We start from the raw sequence: 21085 nt of genomic DNA, 5'->3' as shown, positions 1-21085 counted from the left end.
CGAGATCTGATTGCGTTCGCCTGCGACCGCGAGGATGCACAGCCAGCAGTGACAAATGAGTTATGACCCCGAATCTTTGAGAACCGGAAGTGATCCCTTAATTACCTTTGACCCCGCAAAAATATTACATAGTGCTTAGGATGTCATAAGGAATATTCCTGGTGAATTTTCAGCTTAATCGGAACTTATACATGGATTTTGATTTTTTTTAAATTTATGATTGACTTTTTGACCCCTTAATGACCTTTGACCTCAATAAAAAAAAAACCTTATGTACACCGACAAAATGCATTGTTCAAATTTTAATTAAAAAATTCTACTATGTTTAGTTGTCGAGATAAAAATTCTTAAAGTTATTTAGCTAAAAACAGGAAGTGACCCCTTAATGACCTTTGACCCCCAAAATAAAAATACTATGCATACATCAGGTAACACCAATTCATGTATGATGATTATATTACTCTGGTCTGTTTACATTTTGAGATAAAAAATGTGTTAACATTTTTGATAATTTTGGTTTTTGACCGGAAGTAACCCCTTATTGACCTTTGACCCCAAAACTGTAGGCATCCTAAAGACCCTGGCTAGTAGCGATGCATGTGTGGTAATGGCGACTCTCTGCTATGTAATTTGTAAAGACAGTGATTTTTTGAATATTTTTTACAAATTTTTCAGACTTTTACCGGAAGTGACCCCTTAATGACCTTTGATCCCAATTCTGTGAGGAACTTTTAGACACTGGCTATAGATGATGCATATGTGTAAGTGACGTCACGGTGCTATGTAATATGTGGGAGGAGTAGCATTTTTAGTGAAAATCCAAGTTTTGGCCATTGACCGGAAGTGGATGACCTTTGACCGGAAGTTGATCATGTGACATTTGTAGCCAGTGCCAGTGATGATTGTATTTAAGTTTGGTTGAAATCCATGAAAGTATGTGGCTACGATGGCTGATATCATAATGTTGACAGAAGAAGAAAGAAAGAAGAAGAAGAACGCGGTAAAAAGAATGCACAGCGCTGATAGCGGCTGTGCAAAGAACTAGATATATTGCATCCTCAGAAGGCTGCGAAGTCCAGCCGTGACCTTGAAGTGACTTCACAGTTATCTGACATGCAGTGTTTGAAATTGGTGCCTCCGATCCCATATACGCTAATTCTTTAGTCATAATGAAGTTAATTATTGTGATTTTATAACATACATATCTCTAACATTAATATAATAAGGCGTAATCGTGTTGTTGTTTTCCTTGAAAGACGGTATAAAAAGAACACAGCAAAATGTACATACCTTATACGAGAGCTCATAGCATATAGCAATGTGTTGCAATAGAAAAATGTACCATGGCGTCCGACTTTAGAAAATTAATAATGTGATGGTAATCGTTCAGTGCCATAGAGTGCTATAGAGTGCTTGCACGGAAGGTCATTAGTTCAAATCATCCTCCAGACACACTCCAGAAGACATGCAAATGCATGCAGCACAATACCAATCACCTGTGTAACTGGTATTGATCAAAGTAATTCTTTTGTACTCCATGCATTTGCATATCTTCTGGAGCGTGTCTGGAGGATGATTTGAACTAATGACCTTCCGTGCAAGCACTCTGTATGGGATTTAAATAAAGTGCATCAAGTCAGTTTCTTTAGTATTATTAACATGCATGACTGACCAAGAGTAAATAGAACCTCTGAATAGAAAGGACAATTATCTGTTTACCAAAGCGGGACAATCTACATTCATAGATTATCTTCTATGAATAGCTGTCTATAAGATGATTATGTAACAGTATCAATAACTTGTGATCTACTCTGTCGTTTAGTGCAGTATGCTCTCACATTTTTGCCTAACTATACATCTTATGATTTTTAACGGTGTGTAGAGTAGCCTGCATTAGTGCCTAACTCTGTTATATTGGCTGTTAAGTTAGGCAAATTGTTTTACAATCACCGTTAGAAAGTGTCTGGTTTGCGAAATTGCAATTTTCATTTTAAATCATTCCAATTGGATAAAATGTTCAATTTTACCCCCTTTTGACCTTTGGTTGACCTCTGGTGACCTTGAAAAGACCTCCATTATATTTTGAATCATACTAGAATTACAAATAACAATTTTTATTCAAATTGGATAAACTTTTAAATATTACCCCTTTTGACCCCAAAACAGACCCCTCCCTATGTTCAAACCAAATCTGATAATAACCCTATATGCACCCAATGCTATAGTCATTTTGGCATTATTCTGATGATCACAGAACTTAATATGCAGGAAGAAGTGAACTTTAAGGTGATTTTCAGTAATCAACCCTATTTTACCCCTTCATGACCTTGAACTCAAAATCCGTGTTTACCCTATAGACACCAGCTAATGTCAGTGCATATGTGTCAATCTCATCTCTGTACTATGTAATCTGTAGGAAAGGAAGCATTTTGAAAGTATTTGGTTATGTGCAGAAAAAATACCCTTAATGACCTTTGGCCCCAAATCTGTGTTTACCCCATAGACTCCAACTATAGTCGATGCCGATGACCAAGTCTCATTGCGCTACCATGTAATCTGTAAAAGAAGAAGCATTTTTGGTAAAAATCGCATTTTTAGCCAAAATTACTCATGCGTGACATTTGACCCCAAATGGGCCATGTCAAATGTAAAACCTGGTGTAGTGGAGCCTTTGCCCAAGTTTGGTCAGAATCGGTCAAATAATTAGGGAGCTAGAGCCAATTATGTTAAATGTTGACAGAAAGAAAGAAAGAAAGAAAGAAGAAGAAACCACTGGGATTCAAGAGTCCAGCCGTTGCTCGGCTGGACTAAAGAAAGAAGAAGAAGAAACCGCTGAGAAACAGAAGTCCAGCCGCCGCTCGGCTGGACTAATTGAGTGTGTCGGGAGATGGTGTAAAATAAGTGTTTAATTGATAGAAAATGTGCTCTCCATGATTTTACATTATGGCGCAGTAAATGAGCTTATAATTTAAGGAATTTGAATTTGAGTTTTGTGGTGGTACATTTTCCGAAGTTTAGCAAGACCATTCTATATAATATTATCAAATTTATTGAGGTTTGAGATTTAATGAACCTTAATAGTCAGAACTGAAATACACTTGTAATCTACCAGTTTTGAAAGCGGGAGGAGCTTTGTAAATATGTCTCTTAAAGGTACGCACTCAGAAAGTTTGAATGGCCCACTGGGACCAAATGTATTTCTCAATTTACTGTACACAAAGAAACAGCATGAGTTCATTGGCCAACCAGGAATCCGCGCAGTTGTTTTTGTACCGCAGGTTTATATCATTTGAATGATTTGACCCCAAAGGGGCATTTAAAGAGTCATATTTTTAAGCTCCTCCCATTTTCCAAAAATTGGTATAAATTGAAAGTGTATTTCAGCTAGCAATGGCTAGCAATGTTTCAATAAATTTGATAATAACAGAACAATGTTGCATAAAGTCCGACGAAAATGTGTCCCCTCACAAACCTCAAATTCAGCCTCCTTAAATTCGTCATTTTTAAGTAAACCCACTACATTATGAGCACCATTATGTAAACATGAAAATTACATTTTCTATCAAACAGTTATTTTACACCATCTCCCAACACACACCAATTAATATTTAGCCCGTGCGGTTTATGCACGTAATAGTGCACATGTTTCAAATAGTGCAGCGAGGGTCGCGGTCTCTTCCAAAAGGGGTCGGTGGAATTGCATCTCAGAGCATTGAAGTGCAGGGTACCATCATATTGGTCATAATTATCATGTAATCAAAGTTTGACCCATTTTTAGCATTTGTTTCGGTAAATTCATTCTGGCAACTGGACAACAGGACGACTTGGCAATTGAGCCTCGTTTAGAAATTTTGCCCAGTTGACCACTGATAAGTTTAAGAAAGTAACAGTATTTGTATTATGATGTGGGTCGCGCCAAATTTGTCTTTTGAAATTTGGGTCAAGGGATAAAAGTTTGGGAAGCCGCAACTTAGTGTTTAGATTTGATGTATAATAAATAAATGTGCAACAGTCTTACAACTTGTCTCATCGGAGTTATCGCCACAATCGTCTTCCCCATTACACATCTGGTCATAAGCAATGCAACGTACGTTAGCACACCGAAAATCCCTTTCTCTTGGACAAGGACCTGTATCGATTTGAATTGAAGTTCAAGCGAAGTTGTTTGTTACATTATTCTTGGACAAGGACATTATTTGTACCATTCATGTTAAGTTTATTTCCATATAAAATATATACAAATATCAAATAAACACATCAAACACTAATGGTGGAGTTTCATCTAAAAGCAAAAATGTCAGACGATTGCACCTGCTACGCACTCTTAGCAAAAAAGGTTCCAAAGGGTCTGACGCTGCCCTGTAGGTAGAACTTTGAATAGATCTGTAAATAATTAAAATGGGATTGGGGTATTGACAACCCCGGATAACCCAAGAAAGCCTCTCCTATTAATATTTTTCCGTTGGGGTCCATATGGAACCGGGACAGTTTGAGACCAGTCAGTGCAGTAATACTCTTTTCGAAACTGACTGTAAGATACATCATTAGGATTACCAGTACATGTGATTTTTTGAAGTATGAAGCCTAAGTTTGGCTAATGAAAATTTGACCCACATATATTTTCATCCAGCTTTGTTACTGTACAATCTGTAAATGAATCACAGACACTGCTCTCATCAATGCATGGTCCATCATTTGAACAGGCAAAATAACCTGCGTCGCAAGGACCTGAAAACAAAAGAAAACAGTTGGTTTTATTAATGCGATAGTTCTCATATAACAGGTAAAATGATATTGCTTGTATCACATCGGGGTCGATTATATCACTAATCTGCAGTACTAGGATGTAAGTACCCCTAAGACATTTTGGTATAATCCAAAAACTGCTTGACCTCTTCCATTGTTTTAAAATATGGAATACCGACTGACTGGTTTGTAATATGCATCATGTCACCTTGCTACCTATTATCATTTTCTCTAAGAAATACGGCCATTGGTCAAAATTTCGGCCAAGAAATGTTCCACTTTTTACATGGGATTTTGATTTTTTTATTGCATTGATTTGTGTTTGACAACTTTTTCACTTTGAATAAATTAATCAAAAAGAAACATTAATAACTTAATGAATAGTGAAGTGAAGCTCCGGCAAACTTGCATTATAACAAAGGAAAGAAAAATCAGAACCGTTCGGATTCGAACCAGCGCGCACTCACGATTACATGTCGATGAGTGAACCACCTTACGCCTTCGTGGCGGATCTGCCGGTGACTTTTAAAACATGTAATGACTTTATTCTCTTGAAGTTAAGATGTTCCTGATTTAGGCTTCATACTTCATAAGATTTAGCTTTAGCTGATTTCAGATTCACACATTAAAAAAATGTTTTGTGCTTTAGCAAGAATACCTGCTGCTTCTTCAGTTGTCATTATATCTTCTTCAGTTGTCATTGCAGATTGTTCGGAGGTCATTTCAGCTGTTGTTACATGGACCTCGTAATCAGTGGCAGCATCTTCCAAACAACAATTCTTCATGGTCGACAGTTGTTGGTTTAAAAGTTCAATCTCAGTTGTTTGCTGGTCAAGTACAATCGGTAATGAACGGGAAATGTTCTGAACATGTTCTTGTTGGTTCTCTAGAGCAGACACCATAGTATTCATAGTAGATGTTATATTCTGCAGCTGCTCGCTCTGCATCTGTAAAAGAGTTACTACTTGACTGAGAATGAGAGTTTGTGTTTCACCTATCTGACTCAGCCTATTTAGAGTCTGATTTTGCGTCTCGGCCATCTGCGTTTGAGTTTCTGCCATCTGAGTCAATGTGTGTTGCTGATCCTGCATGTAGGTCGTCGTCTCATCATAATTATCTTGTTGAGCATCAAGCTGGCTTTGAAGCACATCAATGGTGTTATTGTGATATTCATTTTCTTTCCTCCATTGATTAAGTAAGAGCAGAATGATTTCCGGTAGCATAGATGCTATGTCATCTGCAGTAGAACTGCTATTCTGAAGCAAAATGTTGGTAACGATATGTAGATCTTCTTGGTTCTTCAAAGATTGTTCCACATGTTGCAGGGTATAGAATACAGCGGCTGATGTATTCGTGACATTTCGCAGTAGTGAGTTGGCTTCTTGAAATCCCGGGCCAATAGCTGTTATTTGACAATTGCCGCTATCGAGGGTTGTCATGATAGTAGAGACAACGATTGCGAACTTCATTGTAGACACTGCCATTATAAATTACAGAATTATCGGTCTAGATGAATAAGTTCGTTGAATGAATTTGCATATAGTATTGTTAAGTCGTGTAATAAGTTATTGCCGGTCATAAGTCACTTATATCCGACGACTTAAAACACTGAGTATTAATCGGAGAGTGCTTCGATATAGTCGTGCAACTAGTACATACAGGAACAATAACAAATAAAATCTAGTTGTGCAACGCACACACTCTTGTTCCGGTAGTTAACAGTCGCCAAGTATAAGAAGAAAAGTTTAAGATTTTAAACAATTAATGTTCAAAGGCGTGATTTTGCGCTTAATCTGCAAAGTTTAACGTATGTTAAAAGACTGTTAAACTCGAGCGTATAAAGGTGGTTATTTTTTGTTACGTTAAAAGGCGTTAAACTGTGTAATGTTTAGTGGAATTGTACTTTACCTGTTTAACGATACATCTCGCGCCACGGAATTTTAACCAATTATTGTTTAAAATGACAAAAGCAAATGGCGGCCACGAGTGAATGCTGGTCGTGTTGCTTATGTTCTCCTGAAACTTCGTTCAAATAGGTAGGTTTGAGTCAATCAGGTTGCACCAAACTCGAGATTCGTTTGATAAGTTATGCATAGACATCGTTGAGACATAATGGATGGATATTGATGCGTTCATTTGCTAGATTTAACAACGTCATTGGGATTGACATTCTAGCGATACTGTACTGTACTGTTCTACGTGCACGGTACATGTATATCACCAATGTGTGTACCGCGATGTTCAGTTTTGGGCATACGCACAATAGCTTACAATGTAGACGAGATGCATTGAAGTATCGGTATGCTGGATACCGTATCGAGTGTGTGAATTTATTAGCGTTGATGTATTGTATTTTAGCATTGTATCGTAATGCATGCGAGAGAGAAAGGCTTACTAGATTTTAATTTTTTACTCGGATACATTGCCCGGATACATAGCGGGTTGAACTGATAAAAAAAAAAAAAACTTTATGCATGAAATTGTATTTTTGAACGAATCTCACAGTTGACCAAGATCTGATGACTTCAAATCTATCATGAATTATGTTTCAGTATAAAATTAAAAAAGAAAGAAAGAAAGGAAGTCCCAATCATAATTAAATCCAATACAACCATTGATTAAGCAGTTGTATTTCTTAAACAATCCTTAGATAAAATAGAACATATAAATCATTATCTGTTTAGAGTTATTAAGCAAATATTGATTAAAAGACCTTAAACAACCTAGTTGGTTAAGCACTTAAACTTGAAGCTGGTTAAAGTGTTATATGCATTTATTGGTTATAAGTTTTAACCAACTATTGATTTGAGCCTTAAACAACAAGAAAATTAAGGGCCCTTAACAAATATTTCGACGAGAGGACCACGTAACTAACACGAGTTTAAGATTGATTAAGATTGTTTAAGACTTTTTTAATTGGCGAAATAAGAGTGCAGTGTCATCGTCCCGATATCTTCATGGCAGAAATCGCCATGGTAGGTTGAATCCACAGCCACGCATGGCAAATTTCGACCTGTTTAATAGGTTTAAGACGCATTTTGGGCCGAGGGTCATCCTGCTAAGGCTATTGACAATAGCCTGGTGATTGACCTCTGTACGGTCAGTGAGCATGGTATACGCCACACAGTGTCGACACCCTGTATTATAAATATAAACTTAATACTCCGTTGGTGAGCGACGGACGATTGATATTTCACTGAACGCAAGAAAAGGAGTCCTATCTGATTGGCTAGAAATTGATCGCTATATCGCTCAGTGGTGAAGTACAAACCCAAAATGTAAAGATGTATTCAATTCTATTGAAATCAATATTCTATTATTGACGCAGATAAAGAAAGTTGCATAGTGTCTCGATATGTGCATTGTATTATAGACTTGTGAGTTAATATTCTATATAGCACCTGGATCTGAGCTAAACGTGTTCCTTTATATGATTGTAATTCTCAAACAGTTGAATATATCACATTTTTAACGTAAAATTTAAAAATCGTTACACTGAAAATGCAGTAAAATACATCCACAGCAAACAGCAATCGCCGCTGATTAGTGTATTGAATTTCCAGTTAGTGTATTGAAAACAAAACCTGGGTTTTACCTGACAACAAATCGAATTTTCTTGTAATGGCAACATTATATGGGGTACTGAGCATGCGCAAATCGTAAAAACGTGCAGAATAGAAACTTTGTGGTATCTCATATCATGTAAATGGTATGCTTAGCCTGAGTCGCTCGGCCTATCTCGAACAGAATCACTATGCGTTGCTGTTGAAAAACCGAGAGGATTCGCCGTACTATCACGGCAATCTTTGACAAGAAGATATAGGGATGATGACGCTGTGCGCCATGAGGTCATCTGCTTTTAGACTGCCTCCAAGAGTGGCCTACGCTGCGCTATACAGCCTGTCTAAAAAAAATTGTGCAAGTAAAAAGCGCCCTCTATAGCAATTAGAAAATACCGTTGTGACATGATGCTTACATCAACGTCAAGACGGCTGTCTGAGCTCTCAAATGCCGTTTGTTCTGTTCAATTTGCTTGTTTTAATCTCGAGATATGTTTAGTTAACAACGAAAGGGTAAAATCACAATCGTGCCACTTTTACTAGGGAAGATCAAAAGGACTGTACATGTAAATCAATGATAGCAACGAGTTTATTAAGAGTTCCTTCGTGAAATCAAACGAACGCATCAATAATACAACAATAAAAAGTTTAAAAGTTGGAGTGCCCCCCCCGGCAGGGGCTATTTTAACGTGCCTTCTGGCACGTTCGTGCAGTGATGTCAAAAATACGTGCAGTGAGAATTAAAAATCCGTGTTTAAAATATTGTGTCTGTTTGTGTAAGATTTTTGATTTTACAGGCCTGACTGAACTTCACCCGTGAACTTCTTTTGTGTGTGCGTGTGTGTCACTTTTTGTGTGTCACTTGTTCGTACATAAACATTATATAGCCAGAGGTTTCCAGTGGTATAAAAGTGTCAACTTTTTTTGAGAAAGGTGGAAAATGAGGCTGTGCATCACTAAATGCCCCTGTAAGGTTCTGTGTACTTCGGTAAAAGAAAAATAATCATCACTATGCTGAGAATAATGATTTTCTGTGGCTTACAAGCCACAGAAAAACAAATGGAAAGAGGACGTGTAAGGTTTTCTTACAGTTACGATAATGCCAACTTACAGACTTGACATTTAGTATGGAATATGTTTCGCAAAATTCCATAACTGGTCTGGAAGGGGTCTGAATAAACCGCATGGGCTAAATATTAATTGGGGTGTGTCGGGAGATGGTGTAAAATATTTATTTGATAGAAAATGTGCTTTCCACGGGTTTACATTATGGTGTGTATATTGTAGCGAATTTACCTAAAATGGTGGATTTAGGGAGGCTGAATTTGAGCTTTGCAAAAGAGGAACTGAAATATGATAAATTAGAAACCTTCTTAATGATTCTGGTCACTTTTACAAGTGAAGTCCTGAGCGCAAGAAGACCGTAAGTCCACCTGGCCCCTCAACATGTATAACTAAAGGTAAGTATAGTTTCTTAGGGTTTTATAATGTTTAATGCATGTTCCAGGGTGAAAACATCATGCAAAGTTGTGAAAGATTCGTTTTGGCCCCTGAACATGTATAAAACATTACCAAACTATACGAAACTATACGCAACTTGAGTGTATACATGTTGAGGGGCCAAGTGGACTTATACAATCTTCTTGCGCTCATGTCTTCAAGTGAAAACAAAATAATTCTCAGTCACTCTGAGAATAACGGTTTTCTATAAATAGCTTCCATCAACATAAAAGCTCAAAGTTATTTATTGTAGAAAGAGGAACTAAAATATGATAAAATAAAAGAGGAACTGGAATATGATAAAATAAAAGAGGAACTGAAATATGATAAAATAAAAGAGGAACTGAAATATGATAAAATAAAAGAGGAACTGAAATATGATAAAATAAAAGAGGAACTGAAATATGATAAAATAAAAGAGGAACTGAAATATGATAAAATAAAAGAGGAACTGAAATATGATAAAATAAAAGAGGAACTGAAATATGATAAAATAAAATATAGTACACGATATCTTTATAGGCGCATAAATAGGCTATACCTATCGCTAAGTGTCAGGTTTGGAAAAGAACATCGCATACGGTACAGGGTGTCTTAGAAATAGCAAACTGGTCGTGTTATTGTATAATCATCACAGGAACAAACAAATCAAAATAAAATTTGAGTCGCAAACTCTTCACAATTCGCAAACCTTAACCTTAAAAGAGTATACAAATATGCAAATAACGGTCATTAAATATGAGAAAATAATATGAACAAAACTATAGAACAGACAAGGTGATCATATTATCATCCCAAGTTTGAAGTTCAGCAATTACTGCATATAAGCTATACAGAGTGGGTTAATAGGATTTAAGGCGGTGCATGCAAATAAGCTCATTAATGTTCATAAATATGCAAATAACCAGACACAAAACTATACAGCACAAGAGGTGATCATCCTACCAATTTTGATATAAAATTGGACGGATTGAGTGTGATACCTGAATTTATCGGTCGAGCTAGAGTTTTCAAATATCATGCGAGCGTGATATTTGAAAACTCTAGCGAGACTGATAAATTCAGGTATCATACGAAATTATCCGTCCAATTTTATCATTATTATGTCTTCAGAATCTTTTTTTGGTCAAAAACATGATTTTGGTCAAAAATGCAACTCTTGGTCAAAAATGATTTTTGACGTGATTTTTGGTCAAAATGTGATTTTCGGTCAAAAATGTGATTTTTGGTCAACAATGTGATTTTTGGTCAAAATGTGATTTTTGGTCAAAAATGTATTTTTTGGTAAAAAATGTGATTTTTGGTCAAAAATGTGTTTTTTGGTCAAAAGTGTGTTTTTTGGTCAAAAATGTGATTTTTGAACAAAAAAATCACACCAAAAGAGACTTTTACACATAAAGTATAAGAACTATGCACTCTATGAAGTGGCTACAGATATGAAAAAACCCTGTAGCTCCAGGTGACCGATACACAAATTTATCGGACAGCCAGGTTATGTACAAAGGTATATGATGCAAGATTCTGAAGACATAATAATGAAGTTAATCGGTTATTGCGTGAAGCAGATTGGATTAAAATTTCCACCCGGCGAAAGAACCAGCTAGCCGGACTGACAGACAAGCAACCTTCTGCACCATACGGCATAACATTTAGGCTATATGCCCCACACAACCGTTGTGTTGTGGGGCTAAAAGATAGAAGTAGTTGTATCTTAGAGCGTCAAACTCCCCAAACGCTTTTTACAAGGTCTGGAAAATATCCCTTTGCCAACGTGCAGTGACAATTTCGTCCTAAAATAGCCGCTGCCCCCGGGACTTTAGTTATGTGTCATTTTACCGTATTTATAATTTATAAAGTAAGACAATAATTTATTTATTTTCCATAAGTGCATGTCAAAATATGGGATATATTGTTCAATATTATAGCTAGCCCCTAACTTTATTTTCAATCGGATTTTTCCCGTTGAAAAGACAAAACTGATGTTAAAGATAGCAATAATATCATCAATAACATTTTGAGTCATTTTTATCCATAAAACGATACAGGATAGGATAGATAATTACTTTGACTTCAATGTGGTCCATATAATGAAGATTTTGATTCTACAACATTATTAGATATGTTATCAACATATCAATTATGCACTCACATGCAACCAAACATCATGCTATGCTCAGTAGTCCACTGATATGACCTCGTTCCAGGGAATGATCACTGGAACGAGATCACTGATATGACCTCGTTCCAGTGATCATTCCCCGCTAATAACTAATTGTTGACCATGTCATTTTTTTGATATACTGATTGCTGAACAAGTTTATGGTTATATGTTTAGGCTTATATGATAACTTTTTAAGTCATAATTAATTCAAACATAACTTTGGCAATACTCAATCGTTTTCGTTCTTTGAAACGGCAAAACATACTTTCTTTTCCTTGCAAATCGAATTAGCAAATATCAAAAACATTCCCACCACAAGAAGTAAAAAAATTCATACCAATAGAAGAAGGGTATACTCGTAGCTAATCTTTAGTGTACACAAATCCCATCTAAGAATTAGATACCAGCCCTATGGGCTGGCGAAAAGGGCATTTCGTGATCCACAACATCATCACCCCCCCACTTTTCTTTAAAAAAGTTGAGATTTTTATATCACTGGAAACCTCTGGCTATATAATGTTTATGTACAAAATATTTCTTGCAGATTAATTCGTTTAGCAAAGATATCGTGAAATTTTAATTTCGTTCTTGTATACCAGAACGAAATTACAACACATTGTCTATGGAGCAGTGTAATACACATAATCATGCATAACTCGCAAACGCAAAATCGGAATCAACTGAAATTTTGGGAATAGGCTTTTTTCGTTGATATGTACTGAAAAATGTCATAAAAAGAGGATGCTAGGATCACAAAACACTCCTTAAAGCATAATTATGAAAGTGTAAAAATAATGAAGGAGATGAACGTTATGTGTGATAAACCAAGTAGTGGGATGATGCTGTTGATCACGAAATGCCCCTTTAATACCTAATACATATTTTTGTTAACGCATGTCGGTGGAAACAGAGAAACGGTACTTAAGTTTAGTTTCATAGGTACTAAGCATCCAATAACCATTTAATAGTGTCCTAACCTTACTATGCTTAAATTTTCTGAATAAATGAGAACTGTTAAAAATCACCCATGTATTTTTCCATGTTCTATAACTATTAAAGTTTACAATAATTTTAAGTGTTTTTAATGAATTGCTTTTAGATGATTTTTGGTCATTGCTGACTCCCAACTTGGACACTTTATCGGAGAATGAGCTTTGAAAGGCTCCATCAATTTGGATCCAAATGTCGCGAAATTTATACAGGAGATCGAGGAAGAGAATTAATCAGGTAGCGCGTTACAGTAACTAAATAAAAACGGAATCAATAAAAATTGCGCAAGTGAAAAGCGCCATCTTTGGCAATTAGAAAATACCGTTATGATATGACGCTTACATCAACGTCACGGACGCAGTCTTAGCTCTCAAATACCGTTTGTTCTGTTCGATTTATTTACATGATTTACATTTTAATTGATTTACATGTACACTGTACATTGTACAGCCCTAGTAAGAGTGGCACAACAGTGATATTACCCTTTCGTTGTTAACTAAATATATCTCGAGATTAAAACAAGCAAATTGAACAGATCATCATCATCAGTCGGCTGCGGAGCAGGCGACTACAAGCTTTCTCCAACTATTGCGATCTTGGGCAAGCGAAACAATTTTGTTTGGCTGCAACATCCCTTCAGTATCTCCCAGGAGGTGCTGGACATACTGTAAGTACAGTGTGCGCGGCCGTCCCGGTTTCCTCTTCCCATGTGGTGGTATATAAAGGGCATATTCTTTCACAGGCTCGTCGTCTTCAAGACGCAGTATATGGCCGAGAAATTTGAGTTGATGAATCTTGACTCTGGCAACCAGTGGAGTGGTGTTGGTCAGATTGTAGATGGTTTCATTTGGAATCCGATCCACACGCTTGATGTTTAACATTACTCTGTAGCAAGATGTTGCAAAGGCATTGATTTTGTTTTCCATGTCCTTGGTGATTACCCATGACTCACACCCGTACAGAAAGACAGTAACACAAGTTGTCTCAAACAGCTTGATTTTTGTTCCGATTGGCAGGGATGGGCTTCTCCAAAGGCGTTCCAGTTTCCAGAAAGCTGCCCAGGCTAGTGCTTTTCTTCTTTTTAGGTCTCCAGCACTAGAGCCCATCTTGGAACCCAAGTACTTAAAGTCTGTGACATGGTTGATGGTACTACCATAAACTTCAAGTGCTGGTTGGGCATTACAGTTTGCAGTCATATATTCTGTCTTAGGTGCGCTGATGACAAGGCCTAGATCTGCTGCTGCAGTTGCAGTCCTAGTAAGCTGCGACTGGGCCCGGGCTGTGGAAGATTCCAACAGGGCAATATCGTCAGCAAAATCCAGGTCATTCAGCATCCTAGCAGGATACCTGCTTGACCGACGTGGGTAGGTAACAATTCCAGCGTCAATTCCAGAAGTTGATTTCTTCAGAAGGTAATCTACCAGGATAATGAACAGGAATGGTGCTAACACATCACCCTGAAGCACTCCAGTTGTTACTTGGAAAGGCTCTGAGATACTTCCATCTACCATAACGGCACTATTGGAGTCCTTGTAGAGCACCTGGATGGCATTTACCACAACCTTTGGTATTCCATAATGCCGCAGCACTGAAAACATGACGGACCTGTTGATGGAGTCGAAGGCTTTTTTGAAGTCCACAAAAGTGACGGTCAAGGGAAGTTGGTACTCCTTGAAGCCTTCCATGATCCTCCTCAAAATGTGTATTTGCTGAGCACAGCTGCGACCTGATCTAAAGCCAGCCTGGTTGCTTCTCAGTAGAGGATCAACGTGAGGTCGGATCCTGTTCAAAAGGATCTTGTTGTACACTTTTGCGGCAATGGACATAAGCGAAATACCACGGTAGTTTGTCATGAGAGAGAGGTCGCCTTTCTTTGGTAGAGGAATGATGACATTTGTGACCCATTGACGTGGCGGTGTCAGCGTTGAAAATACTTCCATGCAGAATTTGAGAATCATATCAATCATGCTATCCCCTCCTCCCTGAAGTGCTTCAGCAGTTATAGCACAGTCCAATGCTGCTGCCTTGTTGGTCCTCATGGCTGCTATTGCTTTGACTACTTCTTCACGAGTTGGAGGCTCAGTGATGATAGGAAGATCTTCAACAGCTGGTGCAGGAAGTTCTGAAGCTGCTGTGCCACTGTCGTTGTTAAGGATTGAGCTAAAATATTCCTTCCATTCTTCAAGCAGTTCATGGTCACTGGTTGGGGCTGTGCCATCCTCTTTTGACTTTCACCCCTTTCCTTGAGTTCTTCCCAGAAAGCGAGTGTATGATTTTCCAGGTGGTGGTGTAATTCCCCATCTCGTCGGCCAGCTTCAGGTCTTCCATCTGCTTATTGAGGGTAGCAAGCTCGTCAGCTTTATAAGAGTTGTTAAGGCTGGTGTTCAAGTTCCTCCATCTTTCTCTAGCTTGACGAGACTTTGAAATGGAGTACCGCTTTTTGGCTTCATCCCTTTCAAGTTTAAGTCTGATGGTTGAATCTGATACCCAACTTGGCAGTCCGCGTGGCTCTTGCTTTCCAATAACTTTGTCAGCAACTTCACGAACCGCTGTCTCAAAGGTCTCATACCTATCAGAGATGGTTGTGGCATCATCCATGCTCAAGACCTGGAATCTGTTTGATAGCTCCAGCTGAAATTCCTCCTTTGTTTCAGGATCTTGCAACTTCTTCCAGTTGAATTTTGGTCTCTTGCAAGGTTTTCCTTTGCTTGTTCGCAGACTGGCAGCTAGACGGACACTCACAATACGATGATCGGAGTCCACTTCTACTGAGTTGTATGCTCGACAGTTGCGAAGAGAATTTACCCACTTGCTGTTTATTAGAATGTGATCTAACTGTGCGTGGGTTGATCCAGCTGGATGGGTCCAAGTCCAGAGACGGTTCCTGGGTTGGGGGAATCTCATCTGGGCTGGTCTGAGATTGTACTCCTGGCAAGTGTTGACCAGGCGCTCACCATTTTCATTTGTTGAATCATGGTAACAGTATGGACCAATGACCCAAGGATGGGAAAGATGACTATCTGCTCCTATTCTGGCATTAAAATCGCCGAGGATGAGATGGATGTTGTGCCTTTTCATACCATCCAGGTGGTCAGATAGTGATGAATAGAATTCCTCCTTGTCAGAAGATGTTGAGCACTCAGTGGGTGCATACACAACAGTGATGCTAAGCTGTGGGTTACCATGGTATGTTACAAATAGTATCCTCTCGGAAACAGCTTCAACACTCTTAAGACATCTGTGAATGTGCTTGGACATGACCAGACCCACTCCTCCATGTCTTTGCTTGGTAGCAGAACTGAATATTAAAACCCAGTTCCTATCGTCTGACCAAAGGTTGGAAGGTTGACCAATGATGACATGTTCAACACCAGCCTAATGACCGTTGAGAAGTAAATCTTCCTCTTCCGCTCTTTGGCCCATGATGAAAATTAGAAGCCATTGAGATAGGCTACTCTAATATGAAGAGAATCACTACCGTCCTTACCCCTTAGAATACTCAGAAAATGAAGATGGAGCTTGATGCTCATGGCATGAGACCTTGGAAATAAACTAGCCCTACCAGAAAAACAGCACCTGATCTTACCGCACTGTTCTCCAGCAGTTTAAGGACAAAGTCCGGCCGGAACATAACTCACAAGTGCTCTTGAAAGACCTGGTATTAAACCTAACCAAACAAATGCCATGAACACCAAGATATGAGTAACTAGAAGGAGAAAGAACGGAGCAATATCTCATCATGATTGTGTCGCTGGCTGTACTGTCTACATCGTTACAGTAGCAAAAACAAATGGCCAAGACATTTGAACATACTGGCCGTTGAACCTGATGGTTTCCTCCGCCCTAAAGCTGGCATGTTCAGCAACTGAGCTAGGGAGGCAGATAGCGCTCATTCCCTCACTCTGGTAAAATACCAGCCCGCACCTGGGAGCACCCAAAGGGAAATCCAACTCGAGAAACAGCATGTTAAACACTGATTCTTTGCAACCGGGCTTGCAGGAGTTGGCAAAGGTAATTTTCAGCTCCCCGACACTGCAGCAGTGTCTCCTTAAAGAAACAGAACAAACGGCATTTGAACAGAACAAACGGCATTTGAGAGCTAAGACTACGTCCTTGACGTTGATATAAGCATTATGTTACAACGGTATTTTCTAATAATGCCAAAGATTGTGCTTTTCACTTGCATAATTATTTTTGAGACAGGCTGTAAAGAAGAAGGAAAAAAAAGAAACAATGATTCTATCTGTTCAGTAATTTCTCCTGTTTTAGTGAACGCTCCCATTTACTCACCTGCATGATGCATTCATAATCATAGATACATGTATTTATTTTATGTTCAGTGGCAAGTTACATTGCGATAACACTGATTTTTTTGCAGGACACACTTGTTAATTGCTGAATTTGGTCTCCACTGGTTATTATAGTGATGGTTTTATATTCTAGTATTCGACACTACGAGAATATCAAAACAAAATTAAAAATCTATACTTACCCATTATATAATACAGTAATTGCAAATCCCCCATACAGGAAGTGTTACAAAAGTTGTCTCTAGTAGGGGGTCATGAGGCAATTATTTCTTACCAGTTGCGCGAACCGACACTTACGTAATTGAGTGAATTATAACAACAAAATGATTACAACCAAGAAGCAGTAACTGCATTATTCCCAATGCTTTTAATACTTTTCACCATTTTTCTCTACGTATTATTAATTTTATTAATTTATTTATTTATTTATTTATTTATTTATTTATTACACATATGTCAATACAGCATGTATTGGACTCGCTACATGTATTGGACTCGCTACACTCGCTACACTGCAACTTCACGAACCGCTGTCTCAAAGGTCTCATACCTATCAGAGATGGTTGTGGCATCATCCATGCTCAAGACCTGGAATCTGTTTGATAGCTCCAGCTGAAATTCCTCCTTTGTTTCAGGATCTTGCAACTTCTTCCAGTTGAATTTTGGTCTCTTGCAAGGTTTTCCTTTGCTTGTTCGCAGACTGGCAGCTAGACGGACACTCACAATACGATGATCGGAGTCCACTTCTACTGAGTTGTATGCTCGACAGTTGCGAAGAGAATTTACCCACTTGCTGTTTATTAGAATGTGATCTAACTGTGCGTGGGTTGATCCAGCTGGATGGGTCCAAGTCCAGAGACGGTTCCTGGGTTGGGGGAATCTCATCTGGGCTGGTCTGAGATTGTACTCCTGGCAAGTGTTGACCAGGCGCTCACCATTTTCATTTGTTGAATCATGGTAACAGTATGGACCAATGACCCAAGGATGGGAAAGATGACTATCTGCTCCTATTCTGGCATTAAAATCGCCGAGGATGAGATGGATGTTGTGCCTTTTCATACCATCCAGGTGGTCAGATAGTGATGAATAGAATTCCTCCTTGTCAGAAGATGTTGAGCACTCAGTGGGTGCATACACAACAGTGATGCTAAGCTGTGGGTTACCATGGTATGTTACAAATAGTATCCTCTCGGAAACAGCTTCAACACTCTTAAGACATCTGTGAATGTGCTTGGACATGACCAGACCCACTCCTCCATGTCTTTGCTTGGTAGCAGAACTGAATATTAAAACCCAGTTCCTATCGTCTGACCAAAGGTTGGAAGGTTGACCAATGATGACATGTTCAACACCAGCCTAATGACCGTTGAGAAGTAAATCTTCCTCTTCCGCTCTTTGGCCCATGATGAAAATTAGAAGCCATTGAGATAGGCTACTCTAATATGAAGAGAATCACTACCGTCCTTTACCCCTTAGAATACTCAGAAAAATGAAGATGGAGCTTGATGCTCATGGCATGAGACCTTGGAAATAAACTAGCCCTACCAGAAAAACAGCACCTGATCTTACCGCACTGTTCTCCAGCAGTTTAAGGACAAAGTCCGGCCGGAACATAACTCACAAGTGCTCTTGAAAGACCTGGTATTAAACCTAACCAAACAAATGCCATGAACACCAAGATATGAGTAACTAGAAGGAGAAAGAACGGAGCAATATCTCATCATGATTGTGTCGCTGGCTGTACTGTCTACATCGAAACAATAGAAAAAACAAATGGCCAAGACATTTGAACATACTGGCCGTTGAACCTGATGGTTTCCTCCGCCCTAAAGCTGGCATGTTCAGCAACTGAGCTAGGGAGGCAGATAGCGCTCATTCCCTCACTCTGGTAAAATACCAGCCCGCACCTGGGAGCACCCAAAGGGAAATCCAACTCGAGAAACAGCATGTTAAACACTGATTCTTTGCAACCGGGCTTGCAGGAGTTGGCAAAGGTAATTTTCAGCTCCCCGACACTGCAGCAGTGTCTCCCTTAAAGAAACAGAACAAACGGCATTTGAACAGAACAAACGGCATTTGAGAGCTAAGACTACGTCCTTGACGTTGATATAAGCATTATGTTACAACGGTATTTTCTAATAATGCCAAAGATTGTGCTTTTCACTTGCATAATTATTTTTGAGACAGGCTGTAAAGAAGAAGGAAAAAAAAGAAACAATGATTCTATCTGTTCAGTAATTTCTCCTGTTTTAGTGAACGCTCCCATTTACTCACCTGCATGATGCATTCATAATCATAGATACATGTATTTATTTTATGTTCAGTGGCAAGTTACATTGCGATAACACTGATTTTTTGCAGGACACACTTGTTAATTGCTGAATTTGGTCTCCACTGGTTATTATAGTGATGGTTTTATATTCTAGTATTCGACACTACGAGAATATCAAAACAAAATTAAAAATCTATACTTACCCATTATATAATACAGTAATTGCAAATCCCCCATACAGGAAGTGTTACAAAAGTTGTCTCTAGTAGGGGGTCATGAGGCAATTATTTCTTACCAGTTGCGCGAACCGACACTTACGTAATTGAGTGAATTATAACAACAAAATGATTACAACCAAGAAGCAGTAACTGCATTATTCCCAATGCTTTTAATACTTTTCACCATTTTTCTCTACGTATTATTAATTTTATTAATTTATTTATTTATTTATTTATTTATTTATTTATTACACATATGTCAATACAGCATGTATTGGACTCGCTACACTGTGTTTCACGTTGCTAAACGATCATCAGGCGAATGACTACAAACTACGGAGGTTTTTTCTTCTTCCTGGCAGTGTTGCCATGTCGACATTTGGTTATGAATTCAGTCCGTTTGTTTAACGATCTGTTTGGATCGGATTTTTTATTATTAAGGATTGCCAATTTCTCTTCGAGGCATAGATTGCACATGTACCCGTTTTGCGCCTAAAAGTATTTGATTTGAGGATGGTTTCCCAGGATATATCAACATTGTTGGTGCAATTATCAAAGCGCATAACTCAAAAATAAAACGCAAAATGAAGAAACCCCCCAAAAAACAGTGCAACTGTACTCGCAAATATAAAGGAAATTGCCCATTAAAAGGGAAATGCTTGTCAGAAGCAGTAGTGTATCAAGCTAACGTCAGCTCCAGCAAGGGTTGTAAAACCTATGTAGGCCTTGCTGGTGGCAAATTCAAGGAAAGGTATAATAACCATGTTAAGTCATTTACCCACAAAAAATACAAGAACGAAACCGAATTATCCAAACACATTTTGAGTCTGAAAGACAATAATGTTAAATATGATATATCCTGGGAAACCATCCTCAAATCAAATACTTTTAGGCGCAAAACGGGTATGTTTGTGATAACTTCGTGTATATATTTATTTATTTATTTATTTATTTATTTATTTATTTATTTATTTATTTATTTATTTATTTATTTATTTATTTATTTGAACATAATTCCTTTTTTAAACTGCACTGTTATATAGCAGTACTTACTTATGCAAACTGGTTTTAGTTATGCATTATCGGAATATCATAATTCCAGCCAACTTCTTAACAACAAGAAGAAGAAAATATGAAAGGCTATAAGCAAGAAAAGGAAAAAGTACTGCATGATCTTGAGTACGTTTGATCGCTTTCTTTGCTTCTTATGCTTCAAAATTATCAAAGCGAAAGGTAAAGAATCGAAAGAAGGAAAAATACAGACAGGAGCAAACCCTTCTGAAAGGAGATATATTGTGTCTCGTCGCAAGTTAAGAGTAACGCCATTT

At 38.1% G+C, this 21085-nt stretch overlaps 1 protein-coding gene across 1 annotated transcript in view; it reads right to left on the bottom strand.

The window, feature by feature from the left end:
• LOC140154662 (uncharacterized) overlaps positions 1 to 6413 on the bottom strand; it is a 44681-nt gene extending 38268 nt beyond the window's left edge. The window contains exons 1-3 of the mRNA XM_072177231.1: positions 5405 to 6413; positions 4615 to 4728; positions 4019 to 4129 (exon numbers count right to left, since the gene is read on the bottom strand). Of these exons, the coding sequence (XP_072033332.1) occupies positions 4019 to 4129; positions 4615 to 4728; positions 5405 to 6230 (1051 nt within the window). The 5' untranslated portion in view covers positions 6231 to 6413. The remainder of the gene's footprint in view (positions 1 to 4018; positions 4130 to 4614; positions 4729 to 5404) is intronic.
• Positions 6414 to 21085: the final 14672 nt, after the last annotated feature.

The sequence above is a fragment of the Amphiura filiformis genome, chromosome 1 (genome assembly GCF_039555335.1).
Source record: "Amphiura filiformis chromosome 1, Afil_fr2py, whole genome shotgun sequence".
Taxonomy (NCBI): Eukaryota; Metazoa; Echinodermata; class Ophiuroidea; order Amphilepidida; family Amphiuridae; genus Amphiura; species Amphiura filiformis.
Note: the sequence above shows the minus strand (reverse complement) of the source record. Positions and strands in the feature narration are given on the sequence as shown.